Source organism: Falco rusticolus, chromosome 10, assembly GCF_015220075.1.
Source record: "Falco rusticolus isolate bFalRus1 chromosome 10, bFalRus1.pri, whole genome shotgun sequence".
In the NCBI taxonomy this organism is placed as follows: Eukaryota; Metazoa; Chordata; class Aves; order Falconiformes; family Falconidae; genus Falco; species Falco rusticolus.
This window is the reverse complement of record NC_051196.1, coordinates 30810951-30833668: the sequence shown is the minus strand read 5'-3', so window position 1 is coordinate 30833668 and position 22718 is coordinate 30810951. Positions and strand designations below refer to the sequence as shown.

Here is a 22718-nt window from a genome sequence, read left to right as displayed (position 1 = left end):
AATAGAAGTATCCATGGCTAGGTTGTTCAAACTGTCTGAATGTTTCCGTCATAAGAGAGACATTTTGTAATTTCACCTCAAGAAGAAGAACTAAAATTTTTGAAATACAATGACAACAGTGACAAAAATCTCTGAAGTTTGTTCAGGTTATTGTTCTGAACTTTCTGTGGACATGCTAACTTTTTGCACTGTAATGACTTTTATCCACAAGACATGGGAACAAGTGTCAACTGTTTAAACGACATAGTATTACTTCCTGACTTCTTGCAATAGGAGCAGGGGCTGGTGTGGCCTTTGTGGATGAAAGCAGAAACCCATCCAGCCTTCCTGCCTGTGTCAGAACACAAGAATCACAACACAACTGCCATTGCCATATTTCATTCATGGTCACATTCCATTCTACTGATTTGATGCTAAGACTAACATTTGGTAGTATTCTAAATGAGAAGAAGATCCAGAATTTCTGTTATTATAGCTGTATTGGCTTAAGATGTAAGAAAAGAAAGAATGAAAAGAAGATAAAATATCTTTTACTAAATTAAATTGGATTAGGAGAGAAAATAGACAAGCTTCTGGGTACACAAACTCTTCATAAGGTCATTTCAGAATGAAGGACTAGTACCTGAAAGCATGTCCAGTCTTTCAACTACAGAAGTTGGTCTAATAACGAAGGCATCAGAAGTTACACAGCTTGCTTTGGATTTCATTAGAGGAGATGGACAAGTACTGTTGCACCAACTTCCAACACAAGGACTTGCTGTGTTGTTAAAAGACAGTATTTGGTCTCTTACCTGTTCCATCTTCCACATTCTCTACCTCCATGACTTCTGTATTTATTCGGCCTCTGAAGATATAAAGGGACCCATTGATTGACTTGGTCCGTTTAGATGGTTTTTTCCCAGTAACTCTGCAATTAGGATTAAGACTGTTAGCAACACATAAGCAAATACAGTAACATACACATGTATAAATCAATCTGAGATATGACTACTAAGAAAGGATTCCTTTATATTGTTCTGTGGTATTTGACCACATCTCTAATATAAATAACTGGAATACTCAATCAGCTCACAAAGATAAGCTTACAACAGTGTCAGTACAGCAATAAAGGGCTTATTTTGCAAGACGATGTGAAGACGGGGATGCCTTCAAGATTCACATTCTTGATGACTGATTGAAATACCAGTACAACTGAACTGCACATGGCTTTGGGATGAATACTGCAATACGACCTGACACAACGTTACATTTGCCCCCTTTGTTTGCCTAAAGCTTTGGTAAATGTGGTATGTGTACAAAGTTTCAAATATGAAATGAAACATGCAAAGAGGCTAGTGTCACATGGTCTGTCATATGTGTATTAACTGTCGTTGTATGTGGCATTTCTGAAAGTGCTGCTGTGGTGATTCTGCACCAAAATTTACATTCCTATCTGTAAGCTTTATAATGTCTCTGTTGAAGTGTCTCATGAAAAATTTCAGGAAAGCACTTTTCATTGATAGTTATGTTCTGATTTTTATGTCTAGAATAGGTTTAAAACTATCCAACTGACACCTGCTGAGCTTTAATATCTAAGAACAACCCTGCTATGCGAACCAAAACACAACTGGTCAAATGATCATCATTTGAGATGGCAGGCGTCCAAACTCTGCGCAGTGAAGGGACTGCTGTGGCAATTTGCCAGGAGCTCATAAGACTCAAAGAATATTGCAATAAAAAACAGCTAGGGAGAAAAATTCTGTCAAAGTGAAATATCTATGATAAACTGAGGTGAGAGGAGAATGACCATATTTTTCTGAACAACTTTTCCTTTTACAACTAGCTTTAGTGACAAACATACATTTAGCGATGACCAGATATTTACATCCAATCAGGCTGACAGTGACTGAGATCTTGGAGCTATTAGATCATTTCCTACAGACGACTGCTGGAGTCAAAAGAAAAGCTGTCCTGGCAGCTTTAGTGAAACCCTTTAAATACTCAGCCCATTTCCCCACATGAAACATTGTTCCTGACATCAGAATTCAATTTAAACAGAAGTCCATGATTCTGCTAAAAACACAAAAAAATACTCTGCCCTGAAAATCTATGTCATCAGTTTGTCTGACTTCCCTAAGCTTCTGCAAAAGATCATAGAATCATTTAGGTTGGAAAGGACCTTTAGGACCATAAGTGGAAGGCGTTCCTGCCCACGGATGTGGGGTTAGAACTAGATGATCTTTAGGGTCCCTTCCAACCCAAACCATTCTATGATTCTATGACCATCGAGTCCAACCGTTAACCCAGCACTGCCAAGTCCACCACTAAACCATGTCCCTAAGTGCCACATCTACATGTTTTCTGAATAGCTCCAGGGATGGCCCCCTGGGCAGCCTGTTCCAATGCCTGATAGCCCCCCTTTCTGTGAAGAAACTTTTCCTAATATCCAGACTAAACCTCCCCTGGTACAACTTGAAGCTGTTTCCTCTTGCCCTATCACTTGTTACCTGGCAGAAGAGATTGACTCCCACCTGTCAACCTCCTTTCAGGCAGCTGTAGGGAACAATAAAGTTTCCCCTGAGCCTCCTCCTCTCCAGACTAAACACCCTCAGTTCCCCCAGCCGGTCCCCATCAGCCTGGTGCCCCTGTCCCTTCCCAAGTTCCATTGCCCGTCTCTGGACACGCTCCAGCCCCTCAATGTCGGTCTTGTCATGAGGGGCCCAAAACTGAACACAGGATTCACAGTGTGGCCTCACCAGTGCTGAGCCCAGGGGGACAATCGCTGCCCTGGTCCTGCTGGCCACACCGTTTCAGACACAAGAGAGAATGCTGTTGGCCTCTTGGCCCAAATGATGGAGGTTGGCTCTGTGAGCACTGCCGCCAGCTCCCTCCGTGCCCTCGGGTGGATCCCATCCGGCCCCAGAGACCCGTGTGTGTCTGAGTGGTGTAGCAGGTCGCTGACCATTTCCCCTTGGGTTATGGGGGCTTCATTCTGCTCCTCGTCTCTGCCTTTCAGCTCAGGGGCCAAGTACCTGGAGAACAACCGGTCTTGCTATTAAAGACTGAGGCAAAGGAGGCATTAAGTACTGTAGCCTTTTCCTCATCCTTTGTGGCAATGTTTCCCCTTGCATTCATCAAGGATGGAGATTGTCCTTAGCCCTCCTTTTGCTGCTCATGCATTTATAGAAACATTTGTTATTGTCTTTTACGGCAGTAGCCAGATTAAGTTCTGTCTGGGCTTTGGCCCTTCTAATTTTCTCCCTGCATAACCTCACAACATCCTTGTAGTCCTCCAGAGTTGCCTGCCCCTTCTTCATAAACTCTCCTTTTCTCCTGAGTTGCAGCCAAAGCTCTCTGTTCATCCAGGCCAGTTGTCTTCCCCACCAGCTCATCTTTCAGCATGGGGACAGCCTGCTCCTGTGCTTTTAAGGCTTCATTCTTGAATAATGTCCAGCCTTCCTGGACACCTTGCCCCTTCAGGACTGCCTCCCCAAGGGACTCTCTGTCTACCAGTCTCCTAAAGATGAGATCGCAGTCTTAAAAATCTAAAACCACAGATCCAATTCTGATTCTAAACACATCTTAAACTGGTCTCAACAATACTACTCCTAATTTATGCTGTTGTGAAAAGATATGATGCCCAAATTCAAATGGCTGCATTGTTGACTATTTATCAAAGACTGAGACTTGAATTCTTAATGCATTTTTCAATCAAGAAAAACTCCAGTGACTTCTACAAGCTAAGCACAGCATAAGTGAGATCAGAACAGAGTCATTCAATTACAAATCAGGAACAGACACAGACAGTTTTTTGGCTTCCCCCCCCCCCCAAAAAAAATAATCCATGTCCCACTAACATGTCAGTTGTTTGTTAAGCAGCTGGCCAAATGATTACACCAGCACAACTGGATAGACATTAATTTCCATCCTGAACTAATTATAAATAGCAGCTAGATAGGAGAAATATCCAAAATTAAAGTCACTCGGTGATCCCTAAATAGATTTTTTACATTAGGCAATTCCCAGCAGAATTAAGAAAATACTCTGCTTTTTAATGGAAGTCAGATTCTGGACATCTCATCAGTTCAAGCTACATTATTAGACAAAGGTAAACAGTATCAGTCCTTTGGGAAAATCAAACTGTTACAGCAGTCTCCTCCAAAATCAAGCCAAACAGAGTAGCTCAGTAAGGTCTCCTCTACAAAAAACCTGATTTGCTTAAAAGGCAGTAGAACATCATGTTTTCTAAATCTCTGTATTCCGGGAAAAATGCCTGGACAGCATGGGAGGGGCTAGGCTAACCTGAACTACAAACAGGACTAGAAAAACAGTTTCCAAGAACTCTGAAGAAGTAAAAGATTAGATATCAAACCGATTATTTATTTTTTTAAACAGAACACTTTTCTGTTAGAAGACGCACAAACTTCTGAACTCTCTTTCGTATGGAAATTTGGATTCTGACAAATTTGGTAAAGTGTCAAAATGTTTCACCTTTCTTGCTTCATTTCAGCAGACTCAGAATGCTTCAGTTAGATAATATTAAAAGCCGTATAAGACTGAATTGGGTAATTTTTTTTTAATTTACTTGAAATGTTTATATTACATTTGGAACTAGATGATCTTTAAGGTCCCTTTCAACCCAAACCATTTTATGATTCTAATAATTTTTAATGTCATTTCACCTAATAGTTTGCATATATTTTTTATAGTTTCAGCATTATTTACACAAAAACTCTGAACATTACTGAAATCGTTTCTCCCCAGCTTAATGGTTCCAAAATTTCCATTGAACAAAAAAATGGAATATAAACCCAAATTTTGAGATAAGAGAATTTTCTTTGGAGAGAACACTCTGGTTTTTGAGAATTTCCAATTGGGTTGGCCACTCTACTTGGCCATCACCAGTAAAGAAGTAGAACTTGAAAAAGGGGGAGGATATTACAGGAAAGAAAGGAGGAGGTGAATCTGAGTGTAGAGAATGCATTGCAAATTCAGAAAAGACCAAGACATGAGAATGAGACTGGAGCTGTGAAGGTTAAAAGCTTATGAGCTGAAATACAGTATAACTGGTGCAGAAGAAAACTGCCCTTCACTCTGCCAATGCTATTTTAATGACAGACAGTAGGTGTTAATAATGCTTAAGTTTTGTAAGGTGGAACGATGCAAAAATTATTACTAGGATAAGAAAGTAAGACAACACACAGAGCACATGGGCTTCAAATGCTGAACAGCAACTTCCTAATCTTCATATCTTCCTCACTCCTCTGTGCCCTGCATCTATTTAATGTTTTCTTAGTCTTCCACTTTCCCCTTTCTTGGCTTTGTATCATTTTTCACATCACCCTTTTCTGCTTGGAATAACTCACAATGAAAGTTGGCAAGGACTCCTTCTTCACATCACTCCTGGAGACCTATCTGCTCTGGGAAGCTTTCCAGCTTTAAGAACTCATCTGTGTTTTTTCTACACTTCTGTCTTTGGATTGCGCCCTTTTCAGGGTGGGGACGTCGTTACTGCCTGGCATATTTACCCTAACATATAGTGACTTCTTTCTCATATAGTCTCAACAGCAATAGTCAAGAACAGAGAAAAGTCACACCTGTGACTCAGCCCTACAGAGTAACAGGGAATACAGTGAGTGATTAGTAGGTGATCATACTTTCTACTTACAAAACTTCTGAATGGTCCCATTATAAAACTGTAAACACAGAGGGACTCACCTGGATTTCCTCTTGCAATAGACCAGTAGGTTATCAAATAGAAAGAACATTCTCTCCTGAATGTTTCCTGCTGAGATTTTTAACAAAGTCCCTTGGAGCAAGAGCTGTGTGCAGATATCTGTCAGATTTGACCCCTGAAACACAGAAAAGAGACAGCATTCATTTTTAACACTTTTTGTGTGCACACAACGAAGGATTTTTACTGAAACACTGTTATTTTATCTGCATGTCATTAAACTGCAAAATAACTGATGCACTCATAAGGAGAAAGTCCTGAATTTCTTAATGTGGCTGAACACATGATGTTGTCACTGGATTACAAATATTTTTTTTTGGAGTCCTCACACACGACAATAAATCTTCCCTATTAATCTCCAGGAGATTTTTTCTTAAAGAAATCTTTCACTCTTAAAGCAGCTGTATTGTGAGTCTCTCAAGACCATTAGCTCTCCTTTCATACCCTGAGCTATCGTTGCAAATATCACAAGTGATGGCTTCAGGAATACTTTATAGAAGAATAATGGTATTTCCCTAACATTGGAGCTCCGATACTGACACACGTTGCTATTAACCATCTTTGCAAAATCAACTCAGTGGTGATACATCTCCCCAATTTTTTCCTTAGAAGTATATGCAGGTACTTTCCTTTCTAGAGTTGTAATAAACACATGCAAGTTAGAAACATAGCCGTGAAAATCAGAAACTAAGTCCTGGACACTGTGCCAGCTGCTATGTGCAAGCTGTTATATACACTAGACAGCCACAGAGATAACTGAGCTTGGTGCTCAAGACACTTTAGCCTGTGATGCCCAGAAGCTGAAAACAACAGCTAAAACCACAGTGAAAACCACTCTAAAACATTAACTCTCCAAACTGTTACTCAGATTATTCCCAGGAAAAGGCAATCATGCAGCCCTTTAAATGAGGTCCTTTAGGACCAAAGCAGTTGGGCCCAACTGAAGAACAACTATAGGACTGTCCCAGGTTGCTCTCAGGGCAGGCTTACTCCAAGGGTCCCCTCATTCTGAATGCACACAGCTGGGAATCTGCTTCACCACTGTTCTACTGACCAAACAAGACGGTTTGGCTAAACCTTAGCCACTAGCCTTAAATTGCTTGATCTAGTATTACTTCAAAGGTACAAGGGCATCCTATCAATAAGGGTCCCTTTTCAGGAAAACACCCTGAGGCCTTGGAAACTTTTACCACCCAATTCTGGATCACTTACTAGTTTTTGCATTTCCCTCTGAATTGGGAAGAACAGCAACTTAGGGTATCAGTAACTCCCTTCCATGATCAGCATGCAGCTAAGGAAGTAAATTAGATTGTATGACCCACTGCCATAAGTCTTACGGGAAAAGAGAACTGACTTTGGATCGCAAGACATTCATAACAAAACTGCTTGATTTCCAGAGGTCCATTAATCCTATATTCACAAATAATAGAAAAATTTTGTAATATACAACTCATCCCACTAAAAGAAACTGAAGACATCAATCTCTGTGCACAGATGTGAAAGCCAGCTCCATCTAGAAAGTCACCCCAGAAAGATCTGTCTGAATGATTTTAGACATTGCAAGAGTTTATTGTTTGAGGTTGGGGTTTTTTTGAGGAATGTGCAGTCTGCTGTCATCAAGCTATTCAGGTGAAATCACTCAATTGAAATCAGCCTTTCTAAATACAATGCAGTCACCCCAAAGGTGTGAATAAAGCTTTGATTACATCGTTTTCTAAATCGAACCTTGACAGCTGTGCTGTCCATGTCTTGCTTTTAATTAACAGGGAAGCAGCTATTCTTTAAAGGCTGCCAAGTACGCAACACTAGTTTGTGTGTTCCACATATGCATTTTTATACATTCAGGATACAATGATGTAGGAACTAGCTACATGCAATAGGTCCATCTGCTGTCCTGGTATGTTTTTATTTTCTTAATCATTCTATAGAAATAGTTAATACTAAAATATTAGTTAAAATGTCCAGAAAATGAGCACTTGTTATTTTGAAAATGAACTGTTACTATCTCCAGGAGAAATCACTGTATCTCAGAATTATGATCCCAATGGCCTACTAGCACATACACAAATAGGAACAGAAAGCAACTGACTGTACAACATAAAAGCATGCTCCTCACATGGTTTGCCCATGCAGAAATCAAGGCTTCAGAGTACCTCAACATCAAGTACTTAATTTTCTGAAAGATACCCAAAGACAGCAAAAACAATGACTACAGTGACATAAGTAATTGGAGTCAGTCTTTTACCGACACAGAATCACTGGGTAAAATTATCTGACCTATTTTGTGCAGGAAGTAAAGCAAATGACTGCAATGCTTGCTTCTCACCTTAACATCTAAGAATCTTTATTTTTCCATCAGACACATGGTGATGGTATCTAAACATTGTTGATGCATTTCCTGTTTGCTGTTGACCTAGCTACTTCCCATTTATAACCATTTGAGAGGTTTTTCAATAGTCAGAAACAGAGCAAGAAGATTTATTTGATGTTTTCAGAGACAACATAGAATTTCTCACCTTTCCAAGTGGGACCAAGCTGCAGGGGAGGATGGGGGGGGCGGGGAACAAAAAAGAAAATAAAAAGAAAACATCATAGCTGGTGGAATTGCAAATTACAGCCAATTATAATATGATTGATCTGCCTAAGCATTAACACATATCTTAACAACTCATGCTGTTCTGTGATGGGGGTTTTGCTTCCCTGTGCATTTCAGACTGGGAGAATTTGGGGATATGTAGCAATTGTTCAGTAAAAATAACAAGGACTCATGAGGAGAAGCTGTCCCCACATAAAAACCAATATATAATAGAAACAGCATATTAACTTGTTCTTCCCTAAGCAAACAAAAACACTGTATACAAAAGTTGGTTTTATGCAACCTCTACTTTTCTTTCCCGCTCTTTTTTAACTAATCTTTGTTTCCCAGAAGGATTAACCAGAATCAAGTTGACCTGCCTGAGACTAATCCATAGCATACATCTACAAGGACTCTGTGCATTCCAAAAGAATGAATCTGAGCAGAGTTCATTTTGATGAACAGACCTCTGATTAAGCTGCGGGTTTGGCCTACTTTAACACTTCCCCTCATTATAATCTGTCTCAGAAAGAGACTGACAGGATGATGCCAGCACATACTCAGCATATGACAGTGATAGTGACAGTTGTATTAGAGAGGGAGATGCAGATCGGTGGGCAGAGACATTGAAGAAAAAAATGTTGAAGTGAGGAAACTGCTCTAAAAAAAATAACTCCTGCTCTTACTAAAGTTACAGGTGACTCTCAAGAGCAAGAAAAAACTCTGCAGAAGCAAAATTATATTATATATATATAATACATTATATATATGTTATAAATATTGAGGATGGCACTGATGGCAAGAGGATGAAGATCAGACCAGGGATAGTCCACTGGGACAGTTGAATGGAAGTGCTAAGTCATAGAAACCAGTGAAACTGCTGGTGTGTTTAAACAGAAACATTAGACAAGGTGGAGCCTGTTCCAAATTATGTGAACTTAACGCCAAACTTCATGCTGGGCTGCCTGCACACTACAGATTCAGGCCACATCCCTTATAATCATAAAACACTTGGTCATAAGTAAGCAAGTTGATCTTCACTTCTTTTTGACAATTCAAATGTCTTGAATTAAAACAGTTGAAAGCTGCAGGCCTTGTTGAATTACTATGTATGTACAGTATATAACCATATATACAGGGCACATATATACAGTGTTTCAGAATCCATATCCATGCTAATAGAAAAGGGAAATTTTCTAATTTGTAGGACAGAATGCCATGAGATAAACTAAAAATAGGCATAAATTTACCTTATGGACTTCCTCCTCCAGCCAGCTCTGTGGCTTATAGCACTGCATTGTTAAGCTACAAAATTATTTAATTCAGCAACTACAGCTTTCCATGGATAGAAGTTAGGAGCCCTTCTCTAGGAATAAACTATGAAATACATCTGAAAGAACTAAAATCAGCTATTTACAAACATAGCACTTTGCTTTAGAGTCATAATTTACAAGACCCCTAGCACTGTAAGATAGGAAACTGTGAATCAGTTTCAAACTTCTTTACGTGTACAGAAGAAAAAGATGTTATCATGTTGAGCACTGGCCTGTATCTGTGATGTATAAAGCTAGTTTTTCTCCTGTGAAACTGCCACTAGAGTAATTTGGAAATGTTCCACAGCTTACTGGGAGGGAAAAACACTTCTTCCTTTTCAAAATTTTGAGCAGAGTGACCTAGGTGACTTTGTTACAAAACAGTGTATATAAACAAATCTGAAAATGTTTTCAGCTCCAGAATGTTGCTGTAGATAAGTTAAACACTTCAAAAATCATTGCTTGGATATCCCTTCATTTATGGCATCAGGGACGCTTTAATAGTCATGCTTCAGGCTCCAGAGTTCAAACCATGCCTCTTGCCTAGATGACCCACGAGTTGCATTGAACCTGAAATGTTTTAACTGCTTCTAGAAGCCTTGCTATACAGAACATTACATGACTTAGCTGAGCTTGCTATCCAAAAATTACACAGCTGGATATCTGGGTTGTTCTCACATCTTTAACTGATGCCAAGAACATCCTTCAGGGAAAAAATGAGCAAAGTTTAAAACATACAGGAAAGATAAAAAACAACCCAAAAGAGTCATGGAGAGCACCCAAAAGTTCGAACATGAGGAAGTTTACATGACCTCTAACAAAATGTCCTCAGCTGGCAATGATCAGCCTCGACATTTTCAATGTCAGTCTCACTGAACGCCAACGCCAATCCCTCCATGAGACCACTTAACACCACTGACTCCCTATGGTGCACCTCCCAGAGGCTTTGAACTCCAGTGATTTAAGGGCCTCAGTTAAAGTTATCACAAGATAAGCTGCAAACCCTTGGCACACTAGCCTGACTAGCCAGTATTTCTACTGAGTGGCTCTTTTTCAAGACTTCCCCCAAGCTTCACGTTCCAGTTTTCTCCCTTTCGTATCCTCTCTCCCTTCCACAGTAAATGCTTCTACCTACAGAGATCCACCTACCGATAAACATCACTAGAAACACATCCATGAGCAACTTAACTGGAGCAAACACAAATATACCGGTTGCTTTCTAATCTAATGCTTGTTAATCTAACTTTTATCTTCTCTACAGGAAATCTGTATGAAGCTGAATGTGTAACTTTCAAAGTTCTCAGAGAAACTAAAGGCTTGTAGGAATGGGAAGAGAAACTTCTGCTATTTCGACCAGTCTTTATTTCATCTTCTAGACCTGTCTTTCAAATGAGATCTGCCTATTTGAAATTTGAAGTCCATTCTAACGCTATCACTTTTCTTCCATAATTTGTTTGTTCTGCTACAATTTAGCAGCAGCCTGCACGCCCGAAATAAACACTAAATTCTAAACTCATCAGAGTGATGCCTCCCACACCTTCAAGAGCATTTACATATCACGTAAGAAACAAAAAGCCTTGTACATGGTGTAAGTCACCAAACTTCAGCCCATTAAACTGCGCAGTGAACTGTCTCCAGGGAGCTTGCTGGTCCGACATCATACCTCCCATCCTTCAATGTGGGACTGCAACTGTTCGAGGGCCTCCAGTTTCTCCATCTGTCTCTTGGTCTCGTTGATATTTGTGCAGACTGTCTTCATGGCCTGCAACGCATTCTGGACAGCTGGGTGATCAGGATGCTTAGAGGGAGTCCTCTTAGCTAATTCCTTTAAAAAACAGAAAAGAAAACATGGAATGTAAACTTAGAAGTGGCTCATGGAAAGGCACAAGCCTTAGTGTGCAATCCCACAGGAAAATGCCAGAACCACTGCAAAATTAAGGAGAAGTTGTGGGCATGTTACTGTAGATGCTGTTCTCTGCTCCTCATCTGTGCAGGGCTGCTGTTTTATATGAATGCTGCTAAATAAATGAAGCAATTACTCATGTTAAATATGTCAAATGAAGAGAACTCAAAAGAAATATGTTTTGCTGTGTCACATGTTTGTTTCCAGTGTCTAGTGTTCCCAGGCCAAATAAAAGATTACATAAAAAAAACACTGTCTACTTCAAAGACATGCTATAGACTGTTGACCTGCCATGGTCTAGATGCTATACCAGCCCCAGTGACGTGTATCCAGTATTTCAGTGACACTAGATTAGGCCTCTTCAATTGGATACAAATGCTGCCCATAGCAGGTCTTGTCAGGAACCACTAGAGCTACGGAAGTGGGGTTCTCCATGAACTATGGCCTTACGGGAATAGCGCTAGGCTGTATACCCCTCCCACAGTACTTATGGAAATGATCAGATGCAGGTTAATCACAACCCACATGCAAGTTCAGGACCCAGCTTGATTAGCTGTACAACCAGCAGAGAAGTACAACCAAAGCACAACTCAGATTTACCTAGGAGCGGAACAGCCCTCAGGAGAAGCCTGTCTTTTCCCGCTGACCAAAGGGGTTCCAGTGAGACACCGCTGCTAACCCCAACACCCCCGCATGGTCTGTAGTGTGAGGAGAGGCGAGGGGCTGCCCCACGCCAGTTCCAGCCGGTTTCACAACAGACCCACGGCAGGGCCCGGCCGAGCCCAGCGGGGAAGCCAGCGGCACCTCTGTGAAAATGTGTGTAAGAAAGGGCAAAAAGCAGCAAGGCAGAGAGGAAAAACCTGAGAAACAACCCTGTGAGCACCAAAGCCTGAGAGGAAGGCAGGGAGGAGGCGCTGGCACCAGCGCAGAGATCTCCCGGCAGCCCCTGGAGAGGCTGGGCTGGAGCAGGTGCCTCCATGCAGCCTGGGGAGGACCATGACGGAGCAGGTATCTACACAGGTATCTAACGGCAGCAGCGGGATAGTGTCTGAAAAGAACCATGACAGGTGAAGAGTCCATGCAGGAGCTCTCCTGACAGGAACTGCAGCCCATATAGGACCCACACAGGACCAGGTTTGTCCTAAAGAACAGCAGCCCATAGAGAGCTCACGCTGGAGCACAGAAAAGCATGAGGATGAAGGAGCAGCAGAGAGAAAATGTTACCTACTGACGGCAACCTTCCATTCCCCATACCTCCTGCACTGCTCAGGGCGGGGTGAAAAGTAGAGGAGTTGGGAATGCAGGAGTGACGTTGAGCCTGGGGAAAAGAGTAGGGGCTGAGGGGAAAGTTATTTTGTTTCTCTGAGTCAAGTCTGTTAGGTCTGTAACAGTAATCACTAGGTGATGTCCCTGTCTTTTATCTCAATCCAGAAGAATTTTTTTCATCTAATTTTCTCTCCCATGCTGTTGAATAGCAAGAGAGAGTGTGGCTGGGTGGGCAGCCAGCAGCCAGCCAAGGCCAACCCACCACATGCAGATAAATGCCTGCACCTCTGTGCATGAGAAGTCTGCGTGTCCAGAAATTGCAGGGAAATTCACTGGCCACAGCTGTCCCATGTTTTTGTATTATGAAGTGTAATAATCATTTTAAGGAGGAGGACATTCATTTACACAAGAGTAACTCGTCCAGTGGCAAGTCGCTTGCAGAACCAAGACTTTCTGGCACTCAGTTCAGTGTTTTAACCTCCAAGACAGAGCCATGGCAAGTGGAGAGGGCTCCCCAAAAGGCAAAGTGGGAAAAAGTGCTGGATTAGGAAAGAGACAGGCCAACAGAGCAGCAGGAGTTTAGCAGGGACTCTTCCCCAGGTTATGTTTAGGAGGTTGGGGCACATGTTTTGACTGGAGAGATTAACAGAGACGAACAATATCTCTGCTCTGAAGGAGCTCCTAAGAGTCTCTGCTTCACTTGATTGAATGCACAGTGGCCCAGTCAAATGTTGCCCAAAGAAAAACAGCAGTAGGAAAGCTTGCAACCTGACAATATTAACCAGTTTGGCAACAGGGGTAACCACTGTCAACTAACGATTAATTATTTTTTAGACCAACAGTATTTTATAGTCAGCCACAATTGGATAAAAATACATTAAAGAAACCTTAACTAAGGCTGGTAATTTCATCTTGATACATAATATAGTGTTTAAGACCCACATTTTTAGATTGCCTGGAATATTTAATTTTCTCACTATGTTCTGTTTTGCCTCAACATGTTATTTGGTTGTTTTAAAGTCCTGTGTCTAAATGGCAAACTGCTGCTGAATTGCATAATTTTGCTTGAGACACAAGAATGAGTTTGAATACAGGCAGAGAGACTACACAGCACTGTGGTCTGAACGTTGCTAAATTGCTTCAATCCATAGTTCCTACAGCTAAGGCAAAGACAGCCTGTTACTGTTGTTGTTCGTCCATAATAAGCGATTACAACCCCCAAACGCCCGCCATGGGCTCCAGCTAGGTTTAATCTGTGGTCTGATTTGTCTTTTGATACTCCACATCAGCAAGTTAACCTCGGCAAGCATCTCTTCACCACACAAAATTTTGCCACATTGGCATTAATTTAAAGATCTTTGTGCCATGCTGTCTTGCTTGGCACTGACATACTCTGATTTCAGGTATGATACTGAGTATTACTGGGGTTTGCCTTGTTTGAGCTGATAGCACAACTTGTAATACAAGCACTGCTCCTAAACTGACTGATGTCCCCACACAACCTCTACATAAAATTAACTGGCACTTTTAGGGTCAAGTTACATGCTGTATCAGAGAGTGGAGGGACGTGGGCTGAAATTCTGCTGAAGGTTACTTATAGTGACCGTAATAGCTACCAATCCAGCCATTTTGCTAATCCAGACACTCTGAACTGCTAAATCAAGGAACTTTCTCTGTCCTAGGGTCAATTCATAGACCTGCTCTACAAACCTTTAGACAAAAGTCACCTTTAGCATATGACAGGTTTGTGCATAACTAGCTGTACTTTTCTACTAGCAGGTGCAACTTAGAATAAATAGACTGCAAGGTGCTCAGATACCCGTAAAATTAGAAGGCGTATTTGAAAGAAGGAATCTAGAGATAAAAGTAGTACAGATTTGTTTCTGCCTTTGCACAGACCCTCTCAGTGCTTCCTCACGCTGGCTGGAGCAAGACTTAATTCACTAGCACTACTAAACTGTCTTGAGACCTAGTGTTACAGAAATGTAAAGTATTTGAATTATTTATTAACTCCTTGGTTTTGCAGAACCTTTTAAAGTGAAATCTGCATCTTGAAATTAAACTACTTGGCCACTGAGGCTCCTTTAAGTAATGCAAGAGACAGGTCTCATAAGAATCTAAATATGGCAATGGGAAGTGCTCTCATTCCCACATAGACATATCCTGGAGACATAAAGGCCCAAATGAATGGATGGGAATGTTGATGTTTGTCTGATGAAATGTAACTATTCAGTTCTTTGCACAGATTTGGTATTTTGAGAATTTACTCATAGCTACAATTACTCTTTTCAGAAAATTATAAATGGAGAATGACAATGGCTCTTGTCAGATGGATGACAGAGGAGATGGGTAATGCGCTGACAGCTGGGAATCCCATTAAGAGAGAGGAGTTAATCTTAAACTCTTGGTTGATTTACAGAGCGAGTGACACAGGCATAGGAAAAAGAGGCTGGCTGCTACAAACGTCAGTTGATATCACAAATGAAATTCCCTATGGAAGTTTCTACTCTACTTTTACTGAAGATACAGCCAAGGAAAGTAAGTGTTTGAAAATGCAGGAAGAGGTGTTGCACTTTGGTGACACTAGCCTCTGCTCCATGCTTCTAAAACAGAGTGCAGAATTTTTGCTACCTGACTCATTAAAAACCAATGAGGTCCTGCAGCTCAAGTGTCACCCAGACTGCTTTGGAAACAGATGTGTATACACTAGCACTGGTTAAACATCCTTTTCTGAATAGCATCAAACCACAGAGAAAGAACTCTCCATTCACAGCAGTCCTCTGCTGCAATAACCACTCCTGCTAGCTGCCTGTATTTCTGCCCAAGGAGCAGGACAGGAGGCTAGAAAAGGCAGGGAAGGTGCCAGCTGAGGCAGTCACTTGCCTCAAGAGCATAAGCAGTGTAGAGAGTCAGAAAACTTGTCCCACCACTGCCTGGTGTTAAGCCATTTGAGGAAGAGCCATGCTGCTCTGACACTGCCATTCCCCAAAAGAGCAGAGCCTAGCACTTCTGAAATACAGTAAGGGAGCTCTGGGTACTTATTTATTTTAGTGACAGATTTATGATGTGTAAACTCTGACAGCATTTGACAACATTTTGAAAGGCAGCCGAGAGACAGACCAGATGGCAAACCTTGGGTACGACTGCCTTGTCCTCCATGAAGCTCATATATATTGTTATCTGGGATTACTATCTTACTGCAACTTGTGCCCTAACAGGGCCAGGAAAGGAGGTTGTTGCCACTTGCAGAAAACTATTCCTTGCAAAGAGTTTCTTAAAATAATTCATAAAATACATTACTTGCTAGTCACAGACTTGTTAACCCTTCAGACTAACCAGCAGTGGAGAACAGAAAAGCTGGTATTTTTCACAACCTCCATCATCTTCACCATCATCCTCTGACTTTTCTCTCCTCTTGGGGGGGTGGGGGGGCACAGCAGTGACAGTTGCAAAGGTATTCCATTTCATAAACTGCAGGGGGAAAAAAAGTTCTCTCTGTTCTTTAAAGGACTAAGACAGAAATGTGTCTTTTTTTGTCCTCTAGGCACAGAATTTTCCTTTTATTTCATGCCTCTTTAATAGCTGCAAAGATTGAGTTTGTGTCACTTTTAACGCCTACACACAGAACACAACACATTTTACAAAGGGAGTAACAGAGCATTCCAAGACATCTACATCCAGCTGTAGTGTCCTCCTGAACCGCATACAGAAAGGAAGGATAGGACAGCTACATCTGATCTACTCAGAAACGCCAGTTTTTGATTATGCAAAGGATTTCCAGCTTCAGTATTTCAATCTCAGATGCAGCTTTAAATAGCTTAAGGCTGAAAGAGATCTAAACATGACAGAATCTAAATATAAGCACTAAATCACATAAGACGACAGATATATCAGCTGCTCATACATTTGTCTATTTGCTAATTGTGCTTAACCCCCCCCCCAAAAAAAAAACCCAAACCCAACAAACCAAAAAAAGTCTTGGAGGAGAGAACTCAGCAAAGAGAACATTACGCAGGAAGGTGTAAAGAGGTGGCAGGAGTGATGATGAGTGAACAGTACAGGCAGGCAGAGGAAACTAGAGTGTTTTTAAATGTAAGCACGATTTTAGTATTTCCTAGAAAAAAGGATGTTGTTCTGCTTAACTGATCTTTTTTAAAAAAGAAGTCTCTGCCATCCTTCCCCATGTCCTCCCTTGCCACACAAAAATGATTGATTTTGTACTTATAAACTGGCAACTGAACACGTGTTTTGCAGCTGAAATTTACAAGTCTCTATATTTAACAAATTTCTTCCTCCTATCTTTATACTCCTGAGGACACTCAGACATGGCTTAACATGGATTTTGTGCAATGAATGTTAACATTGTGCACTGACTGGTGCAAATCTTGCAGTGCTTGCCAGGCTGTCTTGCTTTTCACTACAAACTGGTGCATACACAAAGCAGTTTCAGACACATCCGCTGGTTACCTACTGAACATCTCAGGCTTACAGAGATAACAAAGACAATGTATTTCTTTGCTTATCAGTTCAAAAAGCGTGTTAATAAACATTTCGGCTCCAAAATGTGCTTTTTTGGTAAAAAAAAAAACCCACTCAAAAAACCCAAAACACCTTTTTGCAAATATTAATGTTTCCAAGAGTTTTATATCTGTATTTTACAGTTTTTAATATTTACTTGTATTAAAAATTATCTTTCCTTTAAACTAACCAGAAAGTAAATGTTACACCAGGCTCTATCTGCCTACCTGCCAATCATAGCAGGGTTTTTTTATTCTGTATATTTTTAAAATTTGTAATTTATGTCAATGTTTCTGCAGGGTAAAGACTAGACAAGCAATGATGGATCAGTAATATATTCAAAAAAATGTATTCAATGTGCCATGAAACCTACAACATATGCTAAATTAGAATTTAATAAAAACATGTTTCTAGTTTTATAAATACTACCAGTTCTTTGTGATTATATATAAAAAGTGTGGAAGAGAGTAGTATGATTTATAAATTGGCAGTGGTCCTTACAACTCTGTAGGGTATATATAATTTCTAATGTTGTGCTACGTAGAGCTGGATTTCAGCCAGGATGTCATGAATTTAAGAGCAACACCACGTTCCTTGGGAGGAAAAAGAAAGGGAAAAAAACTCACCACAATAAAAAACCCCAAAGATTAAATATATTCAATTACAGTCAGTTAGAATGTTCTGTTCTTAAACAGCTCTAAGCGGAATGGAGAAGGAGAAGAGGGTGACAGTGAGTCTTTCTTCACCCTGTTCTGTACCCACACCACTGGCTTCCCACCTTTGCCTTTCAAAGTCCAGGCACTGCATTTATTAAGGCCTGTGTGCGCCTTGCTGTTGGGCTTTCCCTTTCAAGGGGATTCTGAATCTGGTCACTCAGCTTTTTGCATCCAGGTTTTTCTTCCCCTCCTAGGGCCAATGAGTCTTCCATCAGATGAAGCAATACACAATTACTGCCCTAAATTGTCCGTGGAGTTTGTGTACATTATGAGATATTTTTAAAGGATCAGAGGTGGAATGTGCATTTCTGGCTGGAGTCTGAGGGACTCCTTAACAGAATAGACATCAAACAAGAAACAACCTCTGTGACATGCACTGAGCTATCAGGAGCCCGTAGGGGCGGGGTATCATGTGCTGCACATTCCTCCTGTGTTGGGAGGAAGGAGACAGAAATGACTGCAGCTAATCCCCACCCCCAATGGTGTGATTAGCTCATGATCACCACTCCCCTAGGGTTTTCTTCTTGCTGACATAAATGCTCTTTATTAAGGGAAAAAGGCTATTTTTGTTCAGAGATTGGTTTACACAACAGCTGCTTCTACTCTTAAGTGGTATGGCTCACACTAATTAATACAGTCATACAATTACTATCGCTGAGGCAGAGCTGCCTTAATCCAAAACATTCTGCTAGAAATATTTACTCAGCAAGCTTTCCAGCATCCCTGCACACACTGGAGTTTTTAAATTGTACACACAGTATATGCTCTCAAGGTCTGTTTGCTTTTGCATCTTTCTTCTTACCAAACCATAATGTCCATCACACCAAGCACAGTTTTGTTTTGTTCCAGCCTAGTCCAAGCCCCTTTCTCACTTCTGACGAAATTTTATAATGAAGCTCTTCACTAACAAATATTCAGAACTCCTACATCCCCAAGTAGATTTCAAATCATTTGCTGAAGTTTCACAACAAGAAAAAGAAGTGGAAATTACATTAGAGAGGTTTTGGACTGCGGGTAAAACTAATCTACTGACCAACAAATTCTGCACTAATTTTCATGCATGCTGTCTGACGCAGACAAAAGCTATATTAAGGACAAAAAATATTAACACCATTACTTCTCTGTTTGCACAGACACTATGAAACACCATGGCTAGGTTTGAGTCTCATCCTTCAAACCGTATATAAGGCTTGCAAGTTAGATACAAAGGAAGCAACCAGAATTTTAAGACTCAAAAAAAATCTAAAAAACATACAACACCACCACCCCTCCAAAAACAGCCACCCTAAACAACAACCAAAACTGTTTAGAGTCAGCCACTCCAAAGCTGTAATACTTGGTTCACAAAAAATGGAAACTATAAATAAAACTGAAATTTACCAATTGTTCTGTTTCCAACATTTATTAGTTCGAAAAGCCAAACAGCTTCATCCAAGGATGAAAAAAAAGTAAGATCACCGACTGCAGGATGTCATAGTTTATATTGGAAATTATTGGTAATATATGCTTAAAGTGTATCTGTACTTGGAGATACTTCAGTGTATTATTCCTAATTAAGTAACCCAAATTAAGTCCATGCTAGGTGCTATTATTCTGAAGAATACTCACATACGGTATTAAAAAAAATAGAGTATTTTAAATATGTGCCTTACCCCACTATTTAGGTTGACTTTCAAACACAGACAAGTCTGAATTACTTTGTGCATACTATCTTTATCAAATCTAACTACTTAGCTGTACTAAATACTTTTGTTACAACAAGGTCATACCAAAGTTATCGGAAAATATGGATGTTCACAAATTCTTGATAAAAACGAAGTAAAAGAAGAAAGTAGGATAGCTCCGGCCTGGTCTAATCAGTTGGAATACAATAGTATCTATTTGCCCTGGGAATTACGATAAAATAAGATCCAATCCCCATGAATACAAAACAGCTATTTCAGGAGCAATAACTGCAGTTCAGTAGCAAAGGGAGAGCAAACACTTAATTTGAGGGTTGTGTTATTTTTAAATCTACTCCTTTTTTTATCCTTTTTCTTGCTTGGAGAGTTGCATTTTCCTGGTTAGCACTAACAGAATCAGCCTGTATTTTCCCTTAGTTGTTCTCATGTCTGAAACATCTGTGTCCACACTGGTAATTTCATGTTAGCAAGTATCAAACAAATCTTGAATGGGATACAATTTATTCACTATGAATTCATTACCTTTGAGAATCAGCATCAACTACACCTTCTAATGATCACAGATATTTTCTGAGCTAACAACCCCCAGTAACAGCATAATCTCACTGACCGAGGCAGACTTGTCGCCTAAGCAAAATGAAATTCCCCTCAGCTTTTTCCTAAAACTTTTATTTCCTGTCCAGAAAACTTCAAGTAGTGAACACCGTGTGATTTATATCAGCCTGTATACAAAAAGAAATCCACAGAAAAATGGAATGCAGCATCACAAGATGCCTCATGAAGTTCCTCCCACTCACTCCCTTCACGGCTATTTGCTCTACAAGTATACGTGGGTCTGGGTCAAGCACAACACAGCCAAACACCAGAGTCCCCACCCCATAAGGTAGGCACAGTTTTGGCACCAGAGGACAAATTTATCTTTATTCTACCCCACTAGGGCCTGAAGGCAAGAAACACTGTTTCAGTCTTAGCCTCACTGGTCTTGGCTTTGGCTTTCAAAGAAGGAAGGTTTGTGCCACCAGGTCTTTTGATATATACAACCGTACACGTGTGAGAAAGTGGAAACTACCAGTGTACTTCTGCAGGCAAATTTCTGATCCCCAAAGCCCAATGACTTCAGTTCCCGTTAAATTTGGAAAGATTTGAATTATGGTTTAGAAATATTTTGTTCTAGTGTTTTGTTTACTACCCTCTTGCAAAACAAATTCTTAAAGGAAAGCAAGATAAACTGGCCCATTTGTAGCTTTTACAATCCCTGATACAGAACCTCATACTTTCTGGAAGACCTGCCATAAAATGAGGAATGGGGAAATTTAAGCCGAAGAATACCAAAATGTCATTGCATCCGTGATGCTACTAAAGGTGTATGTTTCTTTCAGGTGTGTTTCTGTAGCCAGCTTCTTCAGGGCATTTGAGTAAAAGCCCTGAGATTTCAGGAAAATTTGTAGTGTTGGGAGGTTTTGCCCTTCTAATTTTTTGAAGAGCTTTTAGAACAGAATAGAGATTTTCATTTGCAAGTCAAGCTTCTGTCGGTAGATAGAAAGTCTACAGATTACCCTGTAAAGATTACAGATCGAAGTCTACAACTCATAACCACGTTTCCCAAAAAGCTTAGAAATTATGCAGGTCTTATTAGCAACAGATGATTCAGCAACACAGTCATACTAAAAAGAGAAAAAGAAGAGGTACTGAGGTACAGAAGAAATGCAGGGAGTTCTCTAAGGCAGCCATGGGCATGGCTTAGAGTTGAGATCCCCAAACTGTGCTTGACAACACTGGCAGTCCACATACTGAATGGTCAGATCTGAAACAAGAAACCACATTGACTTCAGGGATACTTCAAGCTTATCAAGGACACAGAGCAAAATATAAGAAATACGGAGTGCTAACAGTGATTTTTTGGGCCAAAAAGTTTTGAAAATATTAGGATAAAACTTGTTAAAAATCACTTTTAGATAAGCAAGGGTACACCAGATACTGACCACTCTGGCTAGATTAAGGTGTCTCCAGCATGGAATAAATAGGTGAAGGAACCTGGTCTTCAGGCTCTGTACCCATTAATGACTCCCTTCATACAAAGGGTAACCATGACAGGAAACCTGCAGGACATTAACACTTCATCTTTCACTAACAGCACAAATGTAGAGATTAGTTCAAAATTAGGCACCCAGCCACTATTTCCTCTGGTTGAAGTCTCTCGCAAAAATAGAAAAGGGATCTCTGTAAGGAATCAAAACAATCTCTGATTTTCAGTCCTGAACACACAGCTAGATAAGATCACAGAACACACCACAGAGTGAAAACATAAGCACTATTAAAATCCTTGGTCAGGAATCCACATTTAAAGGTCCCCACATCCCCTGGTCTGTTTACCATATTGGATGCCATAGGAATTCCCTTTCTGTGCACATGGATGCTGCTCACAGTCATCACACAGATCCACAGACTCAACAGGCACCAAATTCTCTACACACTAACCTCAAATAAACACAATGGACTTAAACTGAAGCATCATTAGGTTTTCAATTACCTCTACATAACCAGTCCTCTCTGAAGATAAATCAGAGCTGGAGCTACTTATGTGCTTTCCTGATCTAGGTGTCCTTGCTCTGCCTTGACTATTAGTAATACTGTGGAAGAAATGTTTGTAGCAGTCTCACACATTAGCTTCTCCTGCTATGTGCCTAAATGTGCTTTTGTTTGTTCAGACTGTAAGTAGAGTCACGGATAGACTGACTGGACTGATAAACTGTCTATATGCACATAAATCCCAGTAGCTCGGTCCATAAGGAACTGTGCATGAATGTCTGCTGTAGGATGGGTTTTTACACAGCTACATAGACAACAGAATGATTCTACCTGGAGGAAAGACGTATTTTGAAAATTTGGCTCTGAAAGCTCTAATTGGATGGAAATAAGTAATTTAAACATTTATCAGATAATTTTAAATGGAACAACAGATCACTACCAAATTAAGCAGCTTGTAGCTATGGAAGACCTTAATCATGGCGAAGGTATGGACACAGCACTGC

At 40.5% G+C, this 22718-nt stretch overlaps 1 protein-coding gene across 2 annotated transcripts in view; it reads right to left on the bottom strand.

Moving 5' to 3' along the window:
- The window catches only part of PREX1 (phosphatidylinositol-3,4,5-trisphosphate dependent Rac exchange factor 1), a 166266-nt gene that overhangs the window by 62212 nt on the left and 81336 nt on the right, over positions 1-22718 (bottom strand). For both annotated transcript variants that reach the window (XM_037402502.1, XM_037402504.1), the window contains exons 6-8: positions 11265-11426; positions 5698-5831; positions 792-907 (exon numbers count right to left, since the gene is read on the bottom strand). In XM_037402502.1, the coding sequence (XP_037258399.1) occupies positions 792-907; positions 5698-5831; positions 11265-11426 (412 nt within the window). The remainder of the gene's footprint in view (positions 1-791; positions 908-5697; positions 5832-11264; positions 11427-22718) is intronic.